Source organism: Ochotona princeps, chromosome 1 (assembly GCF_030435755.1).
Source record: "Ochotona princeps isolate mOchPri1 chromosome 1, mOchPri1.hap1, whole genome shotgun sequence".
Taxonomy (NCBI): Eukaryota; Metazoa; Chordata; class Mammalia; order Lagomorpha; family Ochotonidae; genus Ochotona; species Ochotona princeps.
The window spans coordinates 5587898-5614906 of NC_080832.1; the positions used below are offsets into that span (position 1 = coordinate 5587898).

The 27009-nt window shown below is 43.8% G+C and overlaps 1 protein-coding gene and 1 pseudogene across 2 annotated transcripts in view; one reads left to right on the plus strand and one right to left on the minus strand.

The window, feature by feature from the left end:
• PRKN (parkin RBR E3 ubiquitin protein ligase) overlaps positions 1-27009 on the plus strand; it is a 1179505-nt gene that overhangs the window by 824058 nt on the left and 328438 nt on the right. For both annotated transcript variants that reach the window (XM_058656181.1, XM_058656677.1), the window contains exon 7: positions 1557-1693. In XM_058656181.1, coding sequence (XP_058512164.1) covers positions 1557-1693 — 137 coding nt within the window. The remainder of the gene's footprint in view (positions 1-1556; positions 1694-27009) is intronic.
• Positions 13488-14529, minus strand: LOC105942369 (ubiquitin thioesterase OTUB1-like; annotated as a pseudogene).

Consider the following 27009-nt stretch of genomic DNA (forward strand, 5'->3'; position numbering starts at 1 on the left):
GTGAGGTGTTGAAGGATGTTCATGAGATCAGAGAGGGGGCGGGGAGCACACTGACAGCTGTAGGAACACCTGCAGGGAGCTGCATGCTCATTGGATGTTGGCCAGTTACTTAGAAAAATTGAAACACTCCTGCTAAGAGTTGGGTTTTTTGGTCTGTTTTGTTTTGTATTTCATATAGCTTTGAAACACATGAGATCACCATTTTGAAAATACTTAGTTGTTTAAAAAAATTGTCTCCTGCACTTTTATTATTCAATATTAATTTTTCTAGGGAATGGGCTGTTGAAGTGCTTTTAGAGCTGTAACATGTTGCCTGTGAAATGAACGTGTTTATTTTGTATTTTACTAGCATTACACAGGGAATAGCTATCTAGAAAATTCCAGTAACTTCTTGCTATTAAAATTGCCTTGGGGCTGATCTCAAATTAATATATTCATTCTGCCTCCTGTTGCGTATAAACTAATGTGGTTCATTTGCTAGCAAAATACATGGCTCTTCAAGGATTTTTGTTTTGTTTCCATTTTTTTAACGTTTTGGGGAAATCTAAAATTTGGGGGATTTACATGCACTGGTGTGTTGGTAATCCCCTAAATATAACTGAGAAATTCTGTATTTAGGAGAGTGGTGGCACAATAAATAAAATCTTGCAGTAAAAGAATTTTATTGGATAATCTTTTATTTCTAACTTGCCATGGGAATGTGTGATTGTGTAACGTACTACTTGGAGGGCAGTGGTAACTTTTATTTTGATTTGGGAGAAGTTTAGTTTCTGTTTATTATTATAGTTACATTTAAGAAGCTTTATTAAAAATTTAGTTATTTGAAAGAATAACAGAGCAAGAGGGAGAAACAGAATGAGAGAGATCTTCCATCTATTAGTTCACTCCCCACAAGTGTGTGCAGCAGCCAGGACTCGAGCAGGGCAAAACGACTAACCAAAGAATTCCACCAGGGTCTTCAAGGTGAGTGACAGGAGCCCAAGTAACTGGGCACTCACTGCTGACTCCCTGATATCACAGCAGGCAGCTGGATCAGAAGTAGAGGCAGGAATGAATCCTACGGACTCTAATATGAGTTTGTGGGTGTTCCACACAAAAGCTTAGGCTGATGTGCCGCTGGAAACATTTATTCTAAGCCTTCTGGTTTACTGGAAGGGTATATTGATGTAAATCAGACCCAATATCTACTTTCAAGAAAATCACAGTGTGTAAGAGGGGAAAAACTAAGATGTAAGAATGGATCAATGGAAAGCTATACAAGTGCATGCAGTGATTTTAGTAGGTTAACTGGGATTATAAATCAAGGAAGACTTCCAGAAAGAGATTATGTTTAAGCTCTAGTTTATACAACCAATCGATAAGTATATTGACACAAGAAATATCAAATTAGAGGAATCAATGTTCTTTAATGTTGAGAGAGTGCCTCCAATTTTTAGCATTTGTCCTTGTATGGGAACTCAATGCTGTTGTCTTCGCACACAGCATGTTCCAAATAAGCCTGAAAGATTGCACAGATTATTCTAAGGCTTATGCTTGCCCTTCTGCTGTCTTTGCAGGAGCCCTGTCCTGGTTTTCCAGTGCAACCACCGCCATGTGATTTGCTTGGATTGTTTCCACCTATACTGTGTGACGCGGCTCAATGACCGGCAGTTCGTCCATGACCCCCAACTTGGCTACTCCCTGCCCTGTGTGGGTAAGTCCAACACTTTGTGTTTATTTCGGAGACCTGTTGGAACAAGGAGAGCTCCCGGAGTAAGACTCAGACAGTTCTGATCCCTAGCCGAGCATCAGCAGCTTAGATCCAGTCTTTGCTAGATATGACACACTTATTCTTTGCTCATAAAAGATACAAAACTACACATTAGAAAATGTGTAACTTATGTAAAGGCACTGAAAGTAAATTTTAAAAAGATTCACCCAAGATCCAAACTATGCCTGTGTGTTACTTTCACATTAGATCTAGAACATTATTATCCTGTATCCCTGTTTCACATGTATCCGATATATAAGAAAGAGCATCCACTGAGAAGAAGTGCAAAGAAAAACAAGATAAAGCTAGGCTGTTTGATATTGGAGTTAGCGTTACAAAACACATTTAAATAGTGTCAGAATGTCATCAGCCTTGGTTCCCTGGGAGAGGGATTAATGTATCAACGGGCAAATGTGTCTTTATTTTACTAATTTCTCCCAAGTGTCCTCATGAAGTTGTGCGAATTCCACTCCCACTGTGGGGAAGCAGCCCAGGCTCTCCCCACCATGCCATGCCCTGCCTTGCCAGCCCAGGTTTGGGAGGGCTTTGAGATGCGTTCCTAATCACATCGTCTGAGAACTGGCATTTCCATGTTGGTGTTTAGTTTTGATTTTCAACTAGGTTGAACATATTTCCGTATGTTCCATGGCTTTTTACAGTTCTTTTTCTTTAGCTTTTTTTTTTAAACTGAGCTTTTCTTCAAGACACAGGAGAGGTGAATACATTCTTTTCAAAAATGTTTTTTGTATGACAACCCCTTATACTCATAGGAAAGATTGGTTAAAGTGGACCACTAGTATTTCTGTTAAGAATGTAGATTAATAACCTTTAATTTTGCTAGCTCTTCCCTGAGCTGGCTACAACCTCTGTGAGTGGGCATGGGACGGTCAAGTTCTTATCCCATTATCATGGGCTACGTGGATTCTACTATGCTTTTGAATTGTGATTTAAGTCTGTTTTGAATTTTGTTTTTTATTTAAATGTCTTAACATCCTAAGAACGTCACATACTCCTGGGTTTAACTTGGTTTACTATCAAGTAAGGTAAGGTGAGGCATGAATGAGTTTTAAGTATCTGTTTTTGTTTTTCTTTGAGAGCCTCTTAAATATCTTTCTGTAGCTATAATCACATTACCAGTCATTTAAATGTAATACAGAAGTTGGTTTTTAATCCTCAGTAATGCCACTCTTTATTGAGAAACATACTTTCCCTGGCACCTCTTCCCTGTAACGCTTAACCATACACACAGAGTTACGTGCATGTGTGTTTAGCATTTGAGAATAATTAGCTAGATAGCCACAAGATAAGGCAGGTGAGAAATGCCTGTACTGACCCCTTCCACAGCAGAATCCATCCTGGTCCATGTGTCTTCATCTTTTTCACACTATCTTAATATAGGTCTTCAGAAGGGCTTATCCATAGAAAAGGGAGCTGGGCTTGTCACACTATTATTTATAGTATATCCTTTTAGGCTTTCTTCTCCCCATTCCAGGGCTCTGGTTATAAATGTTTCTGCATATTTTGTGGAAATGGACTTTCAAAGGCTGTGGCTTCTTTCTTTTTTTATCTCGATATTCGCCCAGCAGAGGCCTGTTGTATCTGTTGCGTGTTCTTAGATGCCGGGTGAAGGGCGGTGGCCTCACCGCTCGTCCACAGCTGTCCCAGGCTCACAGAATGCCCTGTCGGGGTCGTGGTGCCCTCCACAGGGCTGCGTTCTCTCTCCCGCTTCTGCATTGATGCTATTGGATCTCTCCTTAGTTGATGGTTCTTGGTAGGATTATTCCTAAATTGCTTGTCCCGTTTGGACCCAGTTTAATTTAAATGTTTAGTTTAGTTTAGTTAAAATGAGATATTCTGTCCATAGCTCTTACCAAGTGCTGACAGTCCTCTGTACAAAGTCATTGACTAAGGATGCCCCACTCTTAGCACGCCGCGAGATGCCTTGTTTCTCAGCCCAGCTCCGCAATGTCTGGCATCTGATATTCAGGCCAGGTGTGAGAGGGTCCCACAGACAGTCTGTGAAGGTCAATGATTTCTGATTTTAGGTCTGTATCCTAATATTGCACCCAGAGATAGGTGGGTCATTTTCACCTGTTGTGGGGTACACACCAGCTCCAGAGAAACCTGTCTCGGAACTTGAGGCTGAAGCTTGCAAACTTCATAAAGTAGGGCAAGCCTCTCAAAGTTGGTGTGCCTTTTCGTTTCAAAAGTTATATGGACACATTAGGATAATGGCTTATGAGGTACCGCTTGAGTAATTGCTGACAATGGTGACCACTCGGGGAACACTGGCTTTTGTTATTTTGGATGTTCTTTAGACATGTATTTCCATAAACAGCATATCTAACATGTGGGTGTGTTTGCATGGTATGTATATTTATAGAAGAACAGGTGCATGGACATTCTTTAAGTGTGAGTTGATGTTTCCTGTAACTCAATGCATAAATCAAGCAATTACCCAGCACGATTCACCCCTCTGTCTGTCTAATCGTTTCTCGGTTCATTTGACTCTGCCTGATCCACAGAGCACAGAAACCATACATGAAATAATAAGAGAACAGAAAAGCAATCTTATCAAATCACTGCTGACAACAAGAACAAGAAGTATTTAAACCCCTGTCGTTTCTATGGTTCAAACCTCCTCAGTGTCAGGACTGATGAAAAGGTTATGCCCATGTCGGTGAAGTCCATATGGTCAGTTCTATGTGTGGGGAGCAAACAGGCTAACTACATGAGGAAGCTCAGAACAGGCTGACAGGGCAGACTGGTGGCAGCCTAGAGTCCGAGTAGGCTGCGGCATCCATGCCAGCCCTGTTCCTGGACAGCGTGTCCACAGCTTGCTGCTCCTGCCACTCGTGGCACTACGCTGCTTTTCCCGAGAGGCTCCTGGCCAACCTGAGCCAGCCTTGAGAGTCAGTTCCCCCTATCGTTACTGGCCTTGCTCAGTGCTCTGAAGATCTGCTTGCCTTTCCAGCGTTCAGGTTGAAAATGCCTGGCCAAACCGACATAGTGCCCAGCTACTTTCAGATTACAATTCTCTAAGAAAACTAAAGCAAGGCTCATTTATGGGATCAAGTGAGACATTCTACTAAAGCCATCAATCCATTTTAATAAAGTCCCTATTTAACCACAGGAGATGGGTTACTCTGGGACCACTCCTGGATTACTCTGACTTTATATGGATTAGGTTGAAATTGTAGCTGAAGCAGACTCATTGGCACGTCCATTTAGCAGGATTATATATCCACTTAGGGATATACCAAAGGGCTTTTGGTCTCCCACGACTGTTCAGCTTGGGAACACAGTCAGCTCAAAACCAAGATAAACAACTTAACTGCTATATCCACAGTTCCCGAGTTCCAGGTTGTTCTTCTGAAACTGGTAGGGAATTAGTTACCCTCACCTGCTTTCCATCCTGCCCAACCCATACAAAACCACCCATTTCCCCAGGCATTATCTAATGTCGCCACTGCCAGGGAGGCCATGGGGGAATGTTTGCACACCGACGTTTTCAGAAAATAACATTTGAAAGCTTGACATCAATTTTCTGGGAATATTAATTATTTATCAAAAAACAGAGTGGAAGCATAATTAGTGAGCTGTGTCACAGTAACACCAGTCTCACAAAAGTGTATTATATATGTGCACATGTGTAGGTATGTGCACATTGGTTAATGACCCACACACATGTCTTGCCAACAGTTTCTGAAGACAGGCATTTCCCTATATAACACCTCTTTCTACCACAAAGTATATAAAAAGATGTGCCCCTTCTCTCTGTCATAATCTACTCCTCCACACCTCTTTCAAGCTCTTGAAGTTAAACACCTTCCAAGTTCAATTTTAGACACAAAAATTCTTCAAATAATTTCTAGCCAGAAAATGGATCGGTCTTTTTTATGTTGACAAAATTATTATGGTAAATAATGAAGACTGGTTTAAAATGCCCTCCAAGTACATACTCTGTGATGTTAAGGTAGGCTCGTCATTTAGCCTGTAATTTTGTTACACCTTTTAAGTGTGGGAGGTGGATATCTATTTCCCTGAGAGTCCAAAGAGGTAAGGTCCTTCCTTGCATCTGTATAAAAGGTTAGAGCTGCTGCTGAGTGATTACCTTATACACGGAGAGAGCTGTTAGTGCTTACTGTATACAACACCATTTGTGGTCTTTATGTGCGTGCTTCCATCATCTCCTCACAAAGCCCTGTTGGAACAGATATTGTTATTCCTCACATTTTATATAACGAAGGGATTGAGCTTTAGAGAAGTTACTTAAAGGCAACGTGGCAGTGCAGCTAGGAACAGAGCCGGTATACAAAGCCAGATGGCCAAGGCTCCAACACGGTGTTCTTAATCACTGTATAAGTAGAGGAGTTGCCAATAGTGTGGCGTCGCTGAAAGTTCTATGGAAAAAGAAGGTCAAGAAAAGTATAGCCACTCTTTAGTGCTGTTCTATGTGTGAGCCAACCCCAACCCTGAAAAGCAGGAATGACGCTTTTCCAGACAAAGAAGGAAAGCTTCAGTCTGATAAAGCCATCAGGATCCCAGAATAGGGAAGGGTAGGGAGGAGAGTCCACCCTGGGCATGGCTGGCTGCACAGCTCTGTGCTCCCCCTGCCTGCCCCCCCAGGCCCCCTCAGCCTGACGGGCACAGAGATCTCATTCTTCAGCCGTGTCAGGCCAGTTTGATGAGAGCCTACATGGTAAACTCCAGGTTTGCAGGTGTGAAGGTTTGAGGGGAATGAGTCGGTGGTAAGCAACAAGGTCTCTTCAATGGGAAGTTGTCACATGCAGGAATGGCAGAAATTCTATGTTGTTCTGGAGTGGTCTCATTTGCCAGCCAGGACAGGTTTTCCAATCAGTGTTGATGGAGTTGGAAATAAGGTTGGCAAACACTACCAGAACAGGCTGTTCCTGTAACTTTTGAGTAACTCTTGCATGGGAAGCATGTGGGCCCCAGAAGCAATCTCCTAGTCGTCTGAAGCATTTGCTGCCCCTGCTGTCATTTGCATTCCAGCCTGAGGATTATTCTGAAAAACCAGAGCAGCCTCTAGATCTCCCTCTATCACACAACGCAGTGCACTGATGTATCTGTGAATAGGGGTCCCCAGGAAATGACAGGGTAATACCTAAAACCATCCTGGAAAACCTCCCTGGAAAAGCAGGGAAACACATTGAAAGATGAGAATCACTAAGGAGGATATGCAAATAGCCACATAAAAAAGGCCAGTAGAATCAGGTGATAAAGACTTGCTTTATCTAAAGAGTAAAATAGAAAGTGATGAACACACATTCAAAATAAGAAATAATATAAACTCATGTATGTCCTCAGAGCAGATTGGGTTCTGTGTTGCAACCTTAGAAGCATGAGCAGGCTGCCTCGCAGCGTGTGGAAGGCTCTCGGTGCTCGTGTTCCCAGCGCACCTGTCAGCATTCCTCCTACCTCCCTGAAAGGCATGGCTCATTCTCTTCCTCGCTCCTTGTTGATACAGTGCTGTGGCAGCCACTATGAACATGGCAGCCCTGCAACATAAATCAAGAATTCAGTTCCTGACATGACATGCTCACCATATAAAGTCAGGGGTTTTTTTTCTGCCTTGAAATTAATTAACATCCAAGCAAACAATAGCTTTCTGAAACTATGCAGACTCCTTTCTGTTTCACTTGTGAGGGGTGCGAGAGCTGGTAGCCCTGGTGGTTTTCCTTTGATGTGGATGGATGTAGCTGCACAACATGTGGGAGCAAGGGGTACGCGGCCTCTTTAACGACCATGGTGGCCATGGAAAACACACACAGACCTGTCACCGGTGCCAGGGGTAGCGAAACCTCAGTGTAACCACTGCCTTTTCGGCCCTCCTTGCTGCCTGCGATAGGAACAGCATCATGAGTGACTGGCAAATGGGCAAGGTTCAGAGGAAGCGCTGCAGGACAAACTGACGGTGCTTGGCTGCTCATGCCAGCTTGGCCAACACGGTACTGGATGCTCTGTCACCTGTCCGGTCTTGGACATGCTACGTTTCTAGATCCCTGCCTCAGGTCTGAGAGTGGAGCCTGAGGTTCTACATGCTGCTTGCCTGTGTTCTCTTCCCCATGAAGGAAGAGACTCTACGGGCCCATCTGAAGTGCTGCTGGCTGCGCTGCGCCCCTTGTCCCAAGGAGAAGCCCTGTGTCCAAGGAAACGCCACCCCAGTTCTTACTTGGCTTGAATTTCTACTTTCTAAACTGGCTGTTTCCCCCCACCCCTGCTTCACTTCTCACATCTTTTTATGTGGTTAAAAATAAAATAGTATTGTAGAAAACAGAAGCAAGGTGGGATTGCTCTGAGTAGCTAGCAGAGAGGGCAAAAATAATGTCAGCCCCAAACCCTGAAAAGGAGCCTTACCTTTGTTTCATAGCGGAAAGAAGGAAACCGTTTTCAAATGTAAGTTTATTATTCAGCCAAACAATGCTGGACAGATGGCTCTTAAGTGCTGCAGAGCTCTTTTTCTGCCTCTTGAACTGGTAGCAGAGCTTTGGAATGTGTGAGTTCCACATCACCAGTGTACAGGTGCTCTGCAAAGGCCAGAGGACTCTGACATTGGCCAAGACAATATTAACTAACCTCTAAATGTATGTGGTCTGACGCATATGTCGACGAATCAGGAGTCTAGACAAGAGTGCTTAAAAGATTTCTACATAGTTACAGGCTTGTGCAAGTGTACGTTTGTCTAGTTACAGATTTCAGGGGTTATACATTTGTATAGTTAAAGGGTTGTGGAGTTACAGATTTCCATGGTTATGTATTTATTTGGTTGTGTGTTTGCATTGTTGTATGCTAGTAGAGTTACAGGATTTTACAATTGTAGTTTATGAAGTTTGAGAGGAGGGCCTCTCTAAAACCACATCCAGATCAAGAGAGGAAAGACCGACAGTGTCACAGACACTGTCCCCGTGATGTCCCCAAGTCCTGGCCTCGTCCTTCTCACCCAGCCTGACTGCTGTCCTGCTCTTCATCCACAGCGCCACCACCTGCATACACTCCACTTCATCACAGAGCGCCACCAGCTCAGTGCATACAAATACACTCCCCTTCATCTCACATCACATCATCACTGCCCACTTCTGACTTCCAAGTGGATGCCAGATAATCCCCTCTGGAAGCGTGTGAATTCCAGTAGCACCCCTACACACGTTACCTTGAGCACATGTGCAGGTTTCTCTGCTATGCAACGTTTTCATTCTTGTTTCCTTTTAAGTATGCTGTTAACTACACTATATCACAGCCTATGCATATATTTTTTTCATCTCAGCTGTCATTGGGCATGAAAGTCATCTCCTTTGTCACATCAATGTTGAGCTTATGATTCCGATTCTGTCAGAGGTATAGCAGCAAACTGTGGTGGTGTAAAAGTTGCTGGGAGCACAAGATCATCATCTTGCTGCATTTGTTGGGAATTAGAGTCTTGTGTCTGGAATTTTGGTAGGCACAATTCCATGTGTATGTTGCATAACTCCTTTCTCCTGCATCCTTGGTTTTTCTGCTGATTCCACCAGGGCTTGCCCTGCAGTGTGTGTTGGAGCCTTTCGGCTTCAGGAACCACCTCCACACCTGCTGACTCACAGCAGCTGAAGAGGCGCTTGGCACCTGGCGACAGTGATGACACAGCGTGCCACACACGCTGAGACATCGCCCCAGAGTCATGGGAAATGGTGCAAGTGCTGCTTCTTCCTAGGCAACTGCTTTCTGTCACAAGTCATATCTTCATTACCAAAGAAAGTAGGGCCACTGTGGGCCTCTTGGTTGAAAAAAAAAGTTTATTTGAAGCAGAAATTGCTTTGGATTTTAAACACAAGCTTCTCAACTCAGGTGTTTGAATTTTGTTTTTAAATTGTTCTTGTGATAGGGTGTGTTTCTTCATCCTAACCACCGTGATCATCATTCACAGGCATGGAGTCAGAGCCCACTGGTGCTGTGTTCAGTAATGTAGGTTACTGTGGCCACACACACACACACACACACACACACACACACACAATTCAGTAGCTATGGTAAAACTTTATTCTTCTGCACGGTGTGATGCCTTCTGTTAATGAGACTTCATGCATGGAAATTGCTGTGGGCTGGTGACCTCCAACTATCTTTGAAATAATTAATAATGTGCTTAGAGGGATTGATTTACATATTCATGAGTGCTGATACCATTTGCTTCCCAAGCAGAACAGTGAAAGAGTTTAATGTTTTAAATGCACATGGATTTAGTGCAAGGAGGGGGTGGTTTAATAGTCTAATGTCAAGATGGAGATAAATATATACGAGATGAAGCAAGCCATGGTAGCCAGATTTCCAATAAAACTTGGATGTCTTCCAGGTTTTCTTGTGTGTTCTTATGCTGGACCTGCTCAGGAGTTTGTGGGGAAAATAGTATTTCTTATTGCTTTGCTGGACATCATCTCTATTGGATTTCTGTCTCAATAGAGGTGACCACTGGGTGAAAGGCAGTGGAAGGACAGGAGGAGGCCGGCAGCTGGCATTCAAGGAAGGGGTGGTCACCCCCTGCTGCCAGGAGCAATCCCTTCCCCAGTCTTACTGTCACAATGCTTTCGTACCTGGCTGCCCCATTGGTTTGCTTGGTTTGATATCCAGCATGGCCCAAACAACAGAAAGACTCTGTCCTGGCAGTCTGGAGCCGGGAGGCCCCAGATCAAGTAGTGTGCAGGGTCTGTTTCTCCACAGCTCCGTCTTACTGCCTTGCAGAAGGTCAATTTCTCTCTGTGTGTTTACAGGGCTGTCCCTCTGTGTGCCTGCATCTTGGCCTATTTTTAGAAGGAAACCAGTCAGCCTGGAAAAGGGCCCACCCAGTGACCTCCTGGTACCTTCTACCTCCGGTAAAAGACTTGACCTGTGCATACAGGTACATCCTGAGATCCCAGAGTCAGGGCTTCCACAGGTGAATCAGGAGTGGGGAACATGTGGTGAGCCCACACTAGCTACCTTCTAGAGTAGGAAGCAGTTTTCCAGTACTTGGTACCCTTGTGATCATAGATCTGTTGGACATGAACCCTGCATGTGACTTCTACCCTCAGTGATTGAACCACCTGGTATTCCTTAAGACACACCTGTCCTCCATCCTGCTCTGTCACACTCAATGAGGCTGTTCTGCCACACATCAGCACCTGTATGCCTAAGGGAAATACAAACGCTTCCAGCAATTATCTAACTGTGAAGTCTGAATCCGCTATCAAATAGTGCATGGTGAGGGGCGTGGTCTGCCCTAACCATCTCATCCTTTGCTTTCAGGCATCTTCATTGAGCGGAGGAGTTTAGGGTAGCATTTGAAGTCCTATCTCAGCCCTTCTATGAGGGATTGTTAGGTTCTGAGGCCTCAGGAAAATGATTTGACTTGCTTCTGTAGACTGAACCGCTAAAACCAATGCAGCCATGGAGGTGCTTGCCTTCTGAGTGATGCTTCTGTCTTTTGGCTCTGCCATCCTCTTGAACCCTGTCAGGACTTTCATGATCCAGCCTCATCCCCACAGCCAGGCTCTACCTGGGAGAGGAGAAAGAAATGATAAATGAACCATGTGTCTCTTGTAAACGCCGGGTCTGGAGCTGCCACTCGTCTCTCAGGTCCCGAGGTAGGACAGAGGCCCCGGGCCAGTGGAACGTGCTCAAGGCAGCTGTGTGGGCAACACGGGAGAGGATCTCAGCAGACATGCAGCAGACTCTGTCAGGAAAGTCTTCCTTCTGGATGTTGTTGGCTTGGGAATCATTCGCTGCTGACTCAGCTACAGACCTGCTCTGCATGATGGTGAGGAGATTTTCAAGTGAAAATGCTCCTGAACTCAGGTATAATGCATCAGATTGGATGTGAAAGTAGCACCTGTCTGGGCACATTGTGTGACCACTTCCTGGTCACCACTAGTCATGTACATCTATTCCACAGTGTGTTTTGGACAACCAGGATTCAAGTAGGGCATGTGAAGCTGCAGCTTAGGCTTATGTAAAGTTTCATTCATGATCAAAAATTAAAAAAATTTTTTTTTCATCTTGACGTATTCCAGCATGATGACACAGCTGCATTGTGAAAGTAACTCGTTGCTTTGAATCCAATACGAATATCATGAGACATGTGACATGTTCCATACACTTGAGGGGTCTTCAAGACGTGGTAACTGTGTGTTCTGAAAAGCCTGCACATGGGTTTCAAAAGCGTACACTCGGTGAGGAACCAGTGAGGAGATGGCTCCTGTAGAACAAAAGCTACTATCAGAGTGCACAACTTCTGATAAAATTAAAGCAAGAATGAATATAAATTGATTGTGGGGTTTGGGTAGAACACTGGCAAAAGCACTGGGGCTTTTTAAGAAATTTATGGGGATTATGGCCCCTAAGAAATCATCTGTTTAAGTGGTTCACACGTCAGGTTTTGCACCGTGTAGCATGCAAGCATGCGTGCCTTGTGCCCATTAGAATAACTAAGGGTCCAATCTCACTACTTTCCCAAGATCCCACCCAGCAAAGAGATTCAGTAATCTCCAAGTCATTGCAGAAACTTTCTGGAAAATTATTTGGTTCAATTAATATTATTAACCAACAAATAAATAAGAGATGTAGGCATATTGTGTGGTGAATTAAACTAGCACGGTAGTAAAATGGCAAAGAGAAAATTTTAATGACTCCCTATAGTGGACATAGAAGGGAATCCATAATTTATTGTTTTTAAATTATTGTCTCACTGAATAACATAGTAGAACTCAGAAGGAAAAAGAACTCTAGGCAGTTCCACTTCTAGGGAAACTCCAGGCAATCGCTCCTCTCAATTTCTCCCTACTTTGATTCAAAAATCCTCATTTCAGCCTGAGACTGTTTACTTTTTGTCATTCGCTTATGAAATCGGCAATCCCAGTGAGTTTTTATTGCTCGTCTTTGACTAGGCAAGTAACAAAAGATGTTACAGAAGGACTTCTGTTGGATGAAATAGCAACACCATCATCAAAAATGAGGAACTAACGCACCGCAGGAGAGGGCACTGTTTCCAGGAACTGGGTGTTGGTAAGGCTGTGTAAAGCATCTGCAGCTAGCCTCATTTCCATAGAAGGAATAATTTGCCTATGAGACATGCTTAAGTGTACACCCATGCTAAGTAAGGCACGCAGGATATAAATCAACCACAGCTAAATTCAAGCTTTATTTTCCTAAGTGAGTCTCCAGGCTGCAATTTTGCCATTCTTCCTTCCAATCCAAAAATACAAGTAAATCAAGGTGGAAATGCAGCTGTGAACCTAAGAATGAGATCTACAGCCAACCAAGACATGGTAAACCAGTTTTCCAAAAAAAAAAAGTTTATTTGTTTGAAAGAGAGAGAGGGAGAGACAGAGACAGAAATATTCCATCTGCTGGTTCACTCCTCGGATGGCCACAATAGCCAGGATTCGGCCAGGCTTCAGCCGGGAGGCAGGAGCCAGGGCTTCATCCGGTTCTCCAACATGAGTGGCAGGGGTCCAAACACTTGTGCCATTTTTCAGTGCTTTCTCAGATCATTGGCAGGTAGCTGGATCAGAAGCAGAGCTGTTGGGACTTGAGCTGGTACCCAGGTAGAATGTCAGCACCACAGACAGCGACTTTGCTCAGCACTGGACAGTCTCAATTCTAAGAAAGTTTGAAAGCCTTGCACATACTCCTCTATGCCTGGAAAACCAGGTCCAGGGAAGAGGAACTGTGCTTCACTGTTGAAAACAGAAGGAAGGCAGTTTTTTTTTCACCACCAGCATCCCCTTTAATAAAATGTGGGAGGTTGTGACAGGAAGTGGGGGTGAGGGGAGAGTGAAATATGACCATTTACAGCCACAAAAAGCCCCTCTGTGCACGCCTGGCACCTGGCAGACGGGCGGGCCAGGGGGTGGTGCCAGCGGGCCGGGCCAACTTGTAGAGGATGTGGTAGTGTCCTGGCCGGTAGAGCAGGTAGACCCTGGGCTCGGAGCCCTTGGGGAAGATGTGGGGGTCGGTGGTGCCGCCCTCGCCACTGTCCATGTGCCCCACCTGGATGGCCACACTCAGGGCCTGTGCCAGCGCTATCACGTGGACGTGGCCGCTCTTCTTGACAGTCCGTCCCCTCTCAATGAAGTGCTCGAAGGACGGGCTCTGGCGCTGCAGGAAGCCTGAGGTGAGCAGCCGCAGGTAGACCAAGAGGTAGTCCGAGGTGCTCTGGTCGTCGAAGGAGGCCAGCAGGTCGGCCACCGAGGTCTGCTTCTCCGCTTGCTCAATCAGGTCCATGAACGTGTTGTGGAAATCCTCGGTTGTGAACTCAGTGAAGCCCTGGGACACCAGGTCCTCTTTGCTCTTGGCGGACACGGCTTTGAACAATTCCTTGCTGTCATCCAACAGCGCCTCCAAGTGGGAAAATCCTCGTCTTCCGATGTAGGAGTACTCTTTGTGAAGGAGCTTGAGCTTCTGTTGGTAGACCTGGTCGTCCTCAGGTACTCCTTGCACAGGACAGAGAGCTCCAGGCCTCGGACACCAGCCGATTCTGTACAGCGATCTCTGTCTGAATCCGGTCCTGCTGCGCCATGATGGCTTCATCGTAGGCTGGACAGGTGACAGGTAACTTCCGTTTTTCACGATCCACACCTCCAAGCAATATGATTGTGCTTATGAGAACACCAAAAGGCCACTGGAAATCATAGCAGCTTTGGGGGGGATTCATAAGAGTTAACAGGGACATATGATTTGCCAATGAGACCAAAATAAAAGCAAGTAAATAATAAGCATTTCAGAAAAGTACCCAATTACGTTTTCGCCATTCCAAGACATTCTTGTCTCCAGGGAAGAGAACATACATTCCATCAAATTGCTTATAATTGTGAATTGTCTGTTTATGGAGGAGCCCAGTGTGGCAGTAGGAGGCATGTTTGTCAGAGCTTAGCAATGAAGTCTTTTTTAAGGACTTGGAATATAAGAGAAAACATTTGCAGTTGCTTTCCCAATGACAATAAAATATGTGCTTAAGAATGCTTGACATCTATTCTAGAAGAGACTACAGAGCTATTTAGGTGCCCAAGGGATTTAAAGCCAGGCACCCTGAGGGATTGAGCTACTGTCTTAAGACTGTGCTATCCTCCTGAGTTAGTAACTGACATGTAGGCAGACAGAGTTGTAAGTTGCAAATATACATTACTATAAAAGCACCCCCAAAATGGCCCGCTGTTTTATTTTCCAGAGAAAGGGGCTTGTGTGGCTGCCTCCTGCTGGGTTGGCTTAGGTTGGCTTAGGTCACGCTCCCAGGTCCCACTGCAGGGACAGGCAGTGGGGGTTACTGGCACCCATGCAGTATCTCCTGCCGTCAGCTCATGGGAGATGTCACTCTGCACCGAGACTGTTCTCAGAGACAGCGGAAGCTGCCATTGAGAGTGGGCTTTGGGGCGCCATGGGGCTGGGAGCAACAACGCTCCTTCTGGCCCCACCTCAGAGCCCTCTCCCCAGCTACCCCTTTCAGGCCTTGCTCTAATCCACTCTCCTTCACTCCTCTGGACCCAGGGGGGCACCTGCTCCACCTGGACTCCAAGAGCCACAGGATTTGGTCACATGAGTTTGGTCCAAGATAGTCACGTTTTAGGAAAAATATTGATTTTCCTGAATTGCATATGTCCAGGGAGTCTTCAGAAAGCACATGGAAATATGTGTGTTATGAAACACGGGATGAACTGTTCAACATTTAGCTTGGGTTTTTAAATGTTTCGTTGCACCCAAATCGGCTCCTTTTAATTGTTTCCCATGATCGGGTTGCAGTGCTCTCGGCCTCTGCCTGCTGCAGGAGAGGAACTATTGGATGATGCCTGCTCTTCTTCTGCAACTGCAGGTGTGGGGGTCCCTCTTCTGTATGATGTCTTTATCTCCTAATCTTCTATTTCACACTGTCCCCAGTGTATCCCTGTTCTAATCTTGCCAGATTTCTGTGTGTTTGTGTAAATCATTTCATGTCCTTCTCAAGATGTTGTAGAAGAGAGGCTGTGCTTGATGGGAGCAGTACGCCCTTCTCGGGGGTCTACGTGGCTGAGAATAGTTAGCGAGTCGAGCACAGCAGGCAGGAGATGAGCATGTGGTAGTGCAGAATGTACCCCACATTGTACTGTCTCCCTTCTCCCAGGCATTCATTTCATGGCCCTCCAGTGAGCTGAGTGCAGTGCCTGCACAATCTCCAATAGCGCCCTTGGTCATATGCAATTATTCAAATGTCAATTTGCATTAATTAAAATGAAGGATATTAAAATTCAGCTTTTCATGATTATAAAACTGTTTAAATACGTCTACTGGCGATGATATCAGCACATATAGAACCCTTCCGTCTCACAGAGATCCCTGTTGGTACTAGATGATCCGAAATATGGTTTTGAATGGTTTGAAATCGCCTGTGCAATGAAACACACAAACAAATATTTTGATTCATTCCAAATCACATTTGTCCTGGTGCTTTTGTCCTGGGTATGTGTGTACTTTCTCCTAGCTCAGTGGCACACACCTTGCTTTATTTCTGAATTCTCCAGAGAACATACCTAATTTCCAGGTACTCCCACTGCTGTCTGTTGGTTCACCTGCTTCACTTAAGACTACACTTGACGCATCAGAGTTCTCATCCTGTGACCTCACACTGTTTCTGAAATGTGAAGTCCAGCATCGTATCAGGCTGGTTCTCATCCTTGACTGGCTGACGCCATCTTCCATGAACACTCAGAGCCCTGCTTCCTTCCCAGGGTTTTTTTTTTTTGCAGTTCTGTTCCTTTTGCTGGCATCCTCACACGGCTGTTGCTCAGTGATCGGGCTGCGTTCCTACTTCCTGTCTACAACCCTAAGTACCCACTATGCACTCCACCCTGTCCTGTCCCACTCTTCAACTTCACATTCTCTAAGAAGTGCACCTGCTGCTCCATGCTGTAGTTGTTACCACTTGTCCTGATATATGTTGTTCTTCATAACTCCAGTTAAAGTTTAAAACTCCTCAAACACAACCTTCAGGTCCCATCACTCCCTTCTACTCTCTACTTTGTCCAGAGAAAGCCATCTCAGAAAAGGATAAGAATTTAAGTATGAATTTGATACATTCCCTATGGTAACAGAACCCTAGTTTAGGGCCTCTGAGTTGGCTTATAGCTCTCCTTCCTTTGCTACTACACTGTGAGTTTCTAATGGAGACAGTGAACGGATTGTGTTAATTGGTGGCCAATGGCGCTACCAGTTTAAAATTCTGTATTTTCACAAAAGTAGTCTTAATATATTTCACCTTTGGGTCTCCTTCTACGTGTTTATCTTGCTGTTAGGAGTCGTTGAGCACTGCTGATCTTAACATACACATCTGCCAGGTCTGCTCCTTGGCACTTGGCGTAGACACATCCGGCAAACCTCAGCCACAGTCTTCTATCGCACTACAATTCATGACATAAGTGTATCCACCCAGTCACCCAACCTTGGGAGAAGCCAGCACAGTGCACAGTGCTAGGACGAGAAGTACAAAATAAAAAGACATAGTCATCTCCTCACTGGAGCTTTCAAAAAGCGGCAATCACAATAAGCAACTGATTCTTGAGAGAGGCATTCTCCATGACCAATTGTTCGTCGTGCTATTCTTTCTTAATAAAAGTGGCCACATTCTCTTGTGACCAGAATATTCACCTTGAATAATTCTCTAGAACATCTAGTTAAGCCATAACATTTCTTCAGGTAGGATTTGACCTGCATCCTAAGGGAGCCTATCATGCTGATATTATTGCTGAAATCCAACGGCATACCACAGAGAGAAACATTTTTGGTGTCTGTGGCCAATAATTTGTGAAGGTTGAAATATTTTCTTCATTACTGAAGTCTTAACTCATTCTTGTCACTAGTAATTGCTTGGATTTGCAGGTATAGACTAAAAGCTCACAGACGTAACAAAATATTAACAATGTGGATGGTAGATAGTTTATGGCTTAAGAACACCAAGATTTTATCTCAATTATTTTGTAAAAACGTTGATTTTGCTGAATGGGTGATAGAACTGAAATGGGAAAGGGGAAGTATTCTTCTAATCCTTACAGATGTTCTTTTACCATACTTAATGTGTTATTTTGATTAGAATAGAGATGGAAAAGTGAGATTTCAATGCACAAATCATGTGTGGGTGCTGTTTCATTGTCACCTGATTGTGGTATGCAATTATACAATAGACGTGACTCTAGTTGACATGGTGGCATCATTTTTAAACTCAGCTCAGTCTTAACTATGTTTCCAATTATTGTGTGAGTGACATCAAGTAATTAAATTGAGAAAAAGGGTATTCATAAGTAAGTAGATGATGTAAACAGAAAATAAAGTTAGCAATTGACATTGTGACCACGGGAGTTTTTGTTTTTCGTTTTTTTGAAGGATGAGCTGTGGGATAAAAGCCTGTGTTTAGAGACAACACAGATAAAAGGCCATTGATTGACAAGCGTGATTTGTCAATCACATGATTTGTTACACTGAGTTGTTTACTGAAAGTACACAAGGTCCTTCAACTTCATCACAGATTCTTGTAGCTCAGTGCACCATCCAGTGTGTCAAGTAGTGAGGGAAACTTTAGAAAACTAAACAGAGTTGCAGGTTAAGGTATATGTGTTTATTTCCTTTTTAAAGATTTATTTATTTGAAAGGCAGAGTGATGGAGAACAAGAGAAAGAGAGAAATCTTCCATCTGCTGATTCACTCCCCAGATGTCTGTGGCAGCTAAGGTTGGACCAGAACAAAGTCAAGATGTAGCAGCTCCACCCAGGTCTCCCACATGAATGACAGGGCTGGATAACGGAACCATCTCAAAATGCATTCCTAGGTGCATTAGCGGGAAGCTGGATTGGAACCAGATGGCTGATGTGGTTTGCCAGCATTTCAGGTGGTGGTTTAACCTGAAATGCCACAAAGCTGGCCCCTAATGCCAAAACATATATGAAAGGTCACATGTACAGTCTGGGTTATTGTAACCAATGGCTACACAACCTATGGAAGAAATAAAGTTGGATGAGCCCAACAGTGAAGGAACAGCACAGCGAGGGCTCCCGGTGGCAAGCAGAAGGCTAAAGGAAAAAGAATCCATGTGCGTCGCACAGGCGATCCACAGAACAAAAGCAGGGTAGGACACGGATGCTTCTCTGGGAAGGATGTAAATCTGTACCACTTTCCTGGAATGCTTATTGCCATCAAAGGAAATATTGAAGACACAAAGAATCCTGGTCCTTCATCAGCAGTTCTTCATGTTTAATGGCATTTTAGACATGCCTCCCAGCACACTCAGCAAAGCTCCTTCTATATTCTCAGTAAGTGGTGGAACTTTCCAACCAAAGGGGCTCTGGAGTGGCCTTGGACACCCCCACCTTTCCCAGCAGAGTATTCTGTAAATGTGCCTGGCCACTTACGGAAGAGAAAAGCAGCTCAGCCACAAAAGGTTGGCCCTCCCTGCTGCACACATCCAAAGTATTTTGGCACCTTCTGAAGTGAGAGGGGTTTGGGATTTTGTTGTTGTTGTTGTTGCTGCTGTTGTTTGTTTTTTAGTGGGTGAAATTGTACGCGAAATCAGTTTGCTGCACATAGAAGCCTAGAATTTTATCTTAGGCTTGGGTGACACAGAGAGAGAAAAAGAGAGAGAAAGAGAGAGGAGAAAGATGCTTTTGCTCTGTTGAAGAAAATTCTAAACAAAAAGAATTTGAAGAACAATAAGCAATGAAATTCTGAGCCAACAGGCAGACAGAAAGCTTTCTTTAACAGGAAGTTTGGTTTAGCTGATTTGCAAGGATTCAGGCTTGCAAAGATAGGCCATTTGTTTCTGGTTTTTTTTTTTTGCCGCATGGCCTTTCATCAGTCTTACAGTTTTGATCGATTCCCTCGTCTTTGAGTTTCAACCCAACTGATTACTAAAGCTGGTTGCTGATGAGTCCTTTTACAAAGCTCACAACTCAACTGCTCTGGCACTGTGCCCAGAACGGCATGCCCACTGCTGATTGGCAACAGAAGGCAGTGCCCATTGTGTTGGTCTCTGGAGAGGGAACCTGCTCCCCTCCAAGACGTTGGTTGTGCAGTGGCTACCGTGGAGGCAGCCTCCACACACTTCTCATCCTGTGGAACAGAATGCTTAGTAATGATATTCTCCCTAGTGGAAGCACCCTTGAAGCTATTGTTATAAAGCATACTACAGGGCGAAGGAAATGAACAGACATTTTTCAAAAGAACAAATTCAAATGACTAATAAACATATGAAAAGATGCTCAGGCTCCCTGGTAATCAGGGAAATATACTGAGATGCCACCTAACTCCAGTGAGGTTGGCCTACATTCAGAATTCTAACAACACCTGCTGGCATGGATGTGGGAACAAAGGTACCCTGCTTCACTGTTGGAAGGAGTGTAGACTAATACAGCCACTATGGAAGTCAGTATGGAGAGTGCTAAGAGAACTGAAAAATACACCTGCTATATGTCCCAGCTATTCCACTGCTGGGAATATATGCAAAGGAAATGAGATCTGCATAAGAGAAAGGGATCTATAATCCTATATTACAGTGTCACAATCTACAATAGCAAAGAGATGGAAACAACCCAGATGCCCATCCAAAGAGGAGTGGTTAAAGACACTGTGGTACATCTATGCTATGGAATAGTGTTCAGCTATTGAAAAGAATGAAATTCCACCACTTGCAACCAAATTGTCTCAACTAGAGACCTTTCTGTTCAGTGAAATAAGTCTATTTTCAAGGAACAAATACCATATGTTCTCTCTGATATAAGGCAGCCTCCTTGCAAAATACAAATCAATAGCCCTGTTACTACTGTTTTTGCTATGTCTTATCTGTTTTGATGTTTTTGTTTTCATTTCTGCGAAACATTTTCTTTTCTCTTATTAATGCTTCACTGACTCATAGGTCATATAGTAGCATCATTTTCCCCAAGAAGGTTTTGTACTTTCTTTTTCATTTCTTCAGTGACACATTGGTCATTCAATAGCATTTATTTAACTTCATGGCATTGTAAATGTTACTAGCTTTATTCCTGTTGTTGATTTTGTTTAATGGATTTTCATTTAAGGGAATGTATTATAACTGTGTAATAGAGACTATCATATCCAGATGTGAAGATACAATGCAGTATACATCCCTACTTCTAAATTAAAGATAGACAGACTCCCAATGAAATTGTTAAACATATCTTGACAATAGGATGCTGGACTATCTGCCTTTGTCCACACCCACAATATGAGGATACACTTAAATAAAAGAACGATGGACTTATGACTGCTTATGGAAGGACTATTCTATAGTAATAATATAGGGGAAATCAATGGTGGAGTGGGAACTTGGGGAGGGAGTAAGGGAAGTCCCAGAGCCTATGGAACTTTATCATAAAAAATAATAAATAAAAATTAGCGCAAAATAAATCTAAAAATAAGTTTAAAATATGACAGCCATTTCACTCCTGGAAATTTATCCAAATGAAATGAAATTAGCATATGAAAGAGTTATCTGTATTCCCTATTTGTGTTAGCTGAAGTCACAATAAACATCATATGAAATAAACCCAATATCCACTAAGTAATGACTGGATAAAGAGATTGTAGTATGTATTCAGATAGAATAGTACTCAAAGAATGAAATTCTGACTTCTGCAGCTAAAGGGATGCAACTAGAAACTATTGTGCTTAATGAAACAAAACACACTGCAGAAATGGATACTCACAGCTTACCCCACTGCCACCACCACGAACAATGCCCTCCCTCCTGCCTCTGCACTGTGGCCTGCTCCTTCTACCATTGGGTCATCCTCCCTGCCCCCACATTGACTAGGCCTCAAAATAAACCCAGTGTTCTTGCAGCCCACACACCTTATGACCCCTCAAATCCTCTATGGCCACTTTGCCTCAGTGCAGAACATCTGGTCAGAGCAGTCCCCATGTACTGGCCCCACCCCCTACCTCCGTCCCTTCTTCTCTGACCCCTTTCATCCCAATGGAATGCGCTAATGATGCCTTCCCCAATGCCTCTGAGAATTCATCTCCAATTCCCGTAGCTTGTCCCACTCCCAGCGTATCTGAAAGACTGTCACTACTCTTTCTCTGGGCCACAACCCTAGTCCAAGCCTCCACCATGCAGCTCCTACCTCTGCCACAACAACCCACTAGTAGGGTTACTCTACTTCCTCTCTTGGACACACTGGGATCCATTTGGTACACACAAGCTACAGTCATGTCTTTGAAGAATACATTAAATCAATCCCCCCATTCCCAAACTGATTTCCTTAGGAAACAATGCAAGTTCTCCATCATGTTCCATGGACCTGCACGTTCCTTTCCTCCCCCTCCTTGCCTTGCTGGCCCTGCTGTAGACAGCCCGACATCCTCTCAGATGCTTCACAGGCTGAGCTGCCTTGCCATGTGGGGACTTGGTACAGATGCCAGCTGTTTATCGCCCCTCCCTTTCCATTGCTACATGCATTACCATTCAAGTCCCAGCTTGAAAGGGTCATCTGCCATTGAGTTACAAGTCGGGTGTCTGGTCACAGCTTCCTGTTTGCCTTCTTTATGTCTCCTGCCTTCCTCCCCAGCCCCAGAACAATTTTCCATGACTTATTCATCAGTTTATTTGATGCCATCACCTAGAAAGGCCAGTTCTGTGTCACCTTGTGCACAATTGATTTCTTGGTACTTTTCAGTGTCTTCAGTATACACAATAGAAGTGCAACACATCTCAGTTGCATTAAATACAAATAAATTTCTGATATATTGATAGAATTTAGACTTTGAGTGCTTTCACTACTGCCATCCTTATTTCATGTTGTGTAATTCCATATTCCCACAACTTTAAAGGCCTTGGCATATTTTAAAACTTGAATATCAGCATGAAATTTACAGGTAATCATAAATTTGTAATGCAACACAGATTTAGGGCCAGATAACAAATGAAGGTATTATTTGAATTTCAAAAATGAGAAGTCTTTAATATTTTATGGGCACTGAGGGTTCTTGGGTTTTCAGCTACCTAATAGAATTATGATTGATAGGAATGAGGCAGGAGCATCACTCCTGTCTTGTTGGAGAGGAATCCATGCAGAGAGGAAGCCTCATGCCAAATACCAGGAGCCACTCACTGTCCTTGCAAAGGTTGACCGCGATAGGAGAAGTGTGTGATTTGAAAGCTTGACCTACACAAATGACAATTACCCTGATACTCTGTGTTTTATAATCTGTGCAAGTTGGTTATTTCAAACTTTTGTAAAGCGCATTCCACTGAGCTGTATTGTTCGTGATATTAATGGTTTATCAGCAGTGAAATGACAACCAGAGCCTATGACACTGAGGGCAACTCACCGGGAATGAAGCACCAGTTGTGATGCAGCTCAGAATCACATTGTTCACAGGAGTTCATGAGTTTCTTTTTGTGTTTTTATTCTCTCTCATACCAAGGTCTTTAAAGTTTTTAAAAATTGCATCTTATGAAAAAAAAACACTTTGCTTGGATTTTGAAATTTTTTCGCATCAAAATGAACTTTTTAGTTCCATCTTTCTGTTAGCTTGGCATCATAAAGATTGACTTAGTTATTTGAAAAACAGAATTACAGAGAGAAGATGAAGATGAAGAGGGAGAAAGAAGCAGATAAAAGCCTATTTGTCAGCTGGTTAGCTCCACAAAGTGCCACAATGCCTGTGGTGGCCAGGGCTGGCTCAGGACAGATTCAGAAGCCTAGAACTCTGTTGAGGTCTCCCATGTGTATGAGGAGTCCGACATACTTTGGTCATCTTCCAGTGCTTTCCCAGATGCAATGCAGGGAGCTGGATCCAAAGTGGAGCACCTGGCACTCAAACCAGTGCCGTATGGGATGCCATGACACCGGCTCCTCTGTGACCTTTTTTGAAGTCCACTTGAACTGGTGGTGTTTCTCTGACCAATGAACCAGAACTGCAGCCTTTGAATGACCAAGTCTGATCTACAGATGTGCCTGGTGTACTTACAGCCTCATCTTTTGGCCTTATTTGAGGATTCATCCAGCCAATTCATTCAAAGAGAAGAATTTTCAGTACTGACTTTTGAAATATTAGCTCACTTAAAGATTTGGCAGGGAGACAAAAATATGTCATGCTGCCTCATTTCTAGCCTTTTGAAATCACCAACTCTTCCAGCTTATTGGTTTCAACAATTACTCAGGAGTAGAAGTCAATTAAAAATTCCAACAGAAAGCATGAAAAGAAATTTCCCTCTGGAATAAATGTGTGACTTGGTGATGTTGCTAAGTCAATTAGATTTGAGCTCATATTTTGCAAAGATATAAAACTTCTCAGTACATCTATATAAGAGGTATAAAGGAAGCACATACAGTCCTTGCAAGTTAGGTGACAAAAACAACTTTGTAATAACCAAAACACATTTTGTAACTTATACAGGTATTATTTCCATCGATATCCAATGAATTTAGCACATACTGGTCAAATTTTATGGTCTCTGTGGGGCTGTCCTCATATTTATAGACAAGAATTCCTAACCATACCAAGATAACCCAAAGAGAAAATTCAAAATAGGCATTTTAGACAATCACATGGAAATGGTGGACTTTCTGAAAAGATAACATGAATTGAGCATACCTTTTCTCATCTTCTTAAAGCATTCTTCTTCTGATGTCTTGTACCAGAGAGGAAGAAGAGACTGAAGGATTGGCGGGCAGTGGCCACTGGCTGGGCAGACTGAAATTCAGAGCAGAGGCTACCCGAGGTGCAAGGTGACACAGGCTGCCAGGCACCTGCTGGGGCCACCTGAAAGGTGTCACAAGCAGGGAATCCCCCTGGTGATACTGAGCACAGCTCACGGAGAGTTCACAAAACCCAGAGCCCACGCTAAAGCTTAAGCAACTGCAGGATACTTTCTGAAAATGTTGATGAATTCCAGTTCCTGGGACTCATCCCTTTCTTGTTTTGCTGTCCTCCATAAAAGCACTACTCAGCTGCATGAATTTGCAAATAGAAATGGTGTAGAATTAAATCTGTATAAAGTATACATTAGATGTACACAGGTATGCACATACATGGATCAGGGCACTTCAAAAAACATATAAAATGAAATTAAAAGTTAAAGTTATTTCAGTGCAAAAAATTCCAAGTCCATGTTGGTTTTTCACAACGTATATTTTCCACAGTAATTTCAAAGATTCCTCATATGCATGACTATACAAAAAAAAACCACATCAAAATAAAAACCCTTTAATTCCATTTTCAGAAACTTTTTGAAGTGCCCTCACATTTATACAAGGGACATGTGACTATGCAGCTTGCATTTGTGTGGATGTGCCATCTTAGCTGGTAGGGTGTAGGCACCCCGTAGCCCTTGGTTTCTGAGAGCAGCACAGCCTTGGGTAGGGTCAGCCACAGATGATGTGGCTGTCTTGAGCACCTGCTGTTACAGCCCATTCCTTCAGCAGGTGTCTTCCCAGATCCTCAAGTCTGTCTGCCCTGGTGCTTGAGTGCTTTGGTACCTCCCATCTGGTCTTCAATCCATGCCTGTTGGCACTAACATGACAGGCAGGTGAGGCCCAAGAGAAATGTTTTTGCTTAGATTTTTGACTCAAAGGCAATTTAGCTGAGCCGCTGTCCTCTCCTCCTCGGCCTGCATGTTGGAAGGAGTCTGAGCTCCATGCAGCTGAAGCACGAGGAGACTTCTCGGAGATGTAAAGCCGAAGCAGGTGTCTGTCTACCTGCTGGGTTGTGTCATCATCGCCTGTGCTGCCCTACAGCCTCATGGAACTGCTGCCTCTTTCAAGAAACCACAGGAGGTAACTGGCTTGTAATGGCTGCTGCTCCCACTGGTCCCACAAGTGCCCCTGGTCTAAACCAAGGTGCAGGAAGCCAGCCTCACTTCCTCAGCAGCCACAGTTCCAGGGGCTGGAGGAATTAGCACCTCAGAGAAGATGAGTTACTGCTCTCACAAACAACATCCGCATATGGATGCAAAAGTTATACGAATATTTTCCTTAGCTCGCTTTTATGTTCTGTGCTCTGGGAACATAAGAAAGTTTATAGTCTGACTTCCAGTTTTATGTGTACAATTGTAGCACACAGAAAAACTAGAGTGAGAGAATGATTCTGGATGGGCACAAAAACAAAATGAAGGAAGGAAAGGTACCTCTGCTTCACTCAATGGGGCACATTTTATGGCGACGGACATTTTTATGTAACTATGCTGTGCCTGTCACTGCCCATCACTCAGATGAGTAAGGTGGCTCTTTGAACACACAGGGCTTCAGATGACTCCTTAAAGCTTAGAGAAATGGAGGCGGCCAGGTCCCCACGGAGTAGTACAGGACAGTGACACCTGCGAGAGACAGAGCTGGAGCAAAACCCTGAGCCACTTCCTGCTGGTGGAGATCACAGGGTACCGAGAGCTAACCCGTGGGGACAAAACCAATAAATCCCAAGTAGTCTACATAACATGTTATAACCTTTCCTTGTGCGAGTGGAGGATCATCATGTTCAGCCCCTCCGTGAAAACCCCAGACCTCACATGAAGGTGGGTTTGCTCACCCCATTCTCAGAATGAGTCAGCAGAGACTTCCACCGAATTCCATTAAATTCCGGGGCTCTGCTCGGTAAACAGCCGTGGAAACACTGCGGCACTCAGAGCAAAGCCTCGCTCCCCTGCCAGCACCTTATATTACAACCGTCTAATTACCGTGTTTTGCAGTAACCTTGTGGGACTTCCACAGGTAATTAGAACTCCAGAGCCTTTCGGTTGTAATCCAATGAGGACCTCTTAACTAGCAAGGATTATGCAGCACTAATATCGCCGTGCTCACGTGTTTTCCACACCTAATTGTTTCAATTAATATTTGGCTGCACTACAGAAGTTCGTGCAGCCTTATGTCCTGCAATAACTCAGCATCCGTTCTCAAGTGCACAGAAAGTCTCCATCTCTCTCTCTCTCTTTTTCCTTCCCTCTCTGTCTCTGTTTCACTCTGCGATTTTTTTGTGTGTGATTTGTATTTTGAGGAAAGTAAAAAAGAAAGATAGCCCTTTAATCACATTTTCTTGACCCAAATTCAGCATGTTGGCTCTCTAGCTGCTCCCTGGAGGCGAAGGGCAAGCATCAAACTTTCAACAGTTTCGTTGTTACAGAAAAATCTCAGAACGAGAGGAATGTGCAACTGGGGAAAAGTTTCTGTTGCTACATTTTTTTAAAAAAAGATTTGTTTATTTGTTTGAAATGCAGAGTGATCTAGAGAGAGGTAGGGAGGAACGTGGGAGAGACAGAA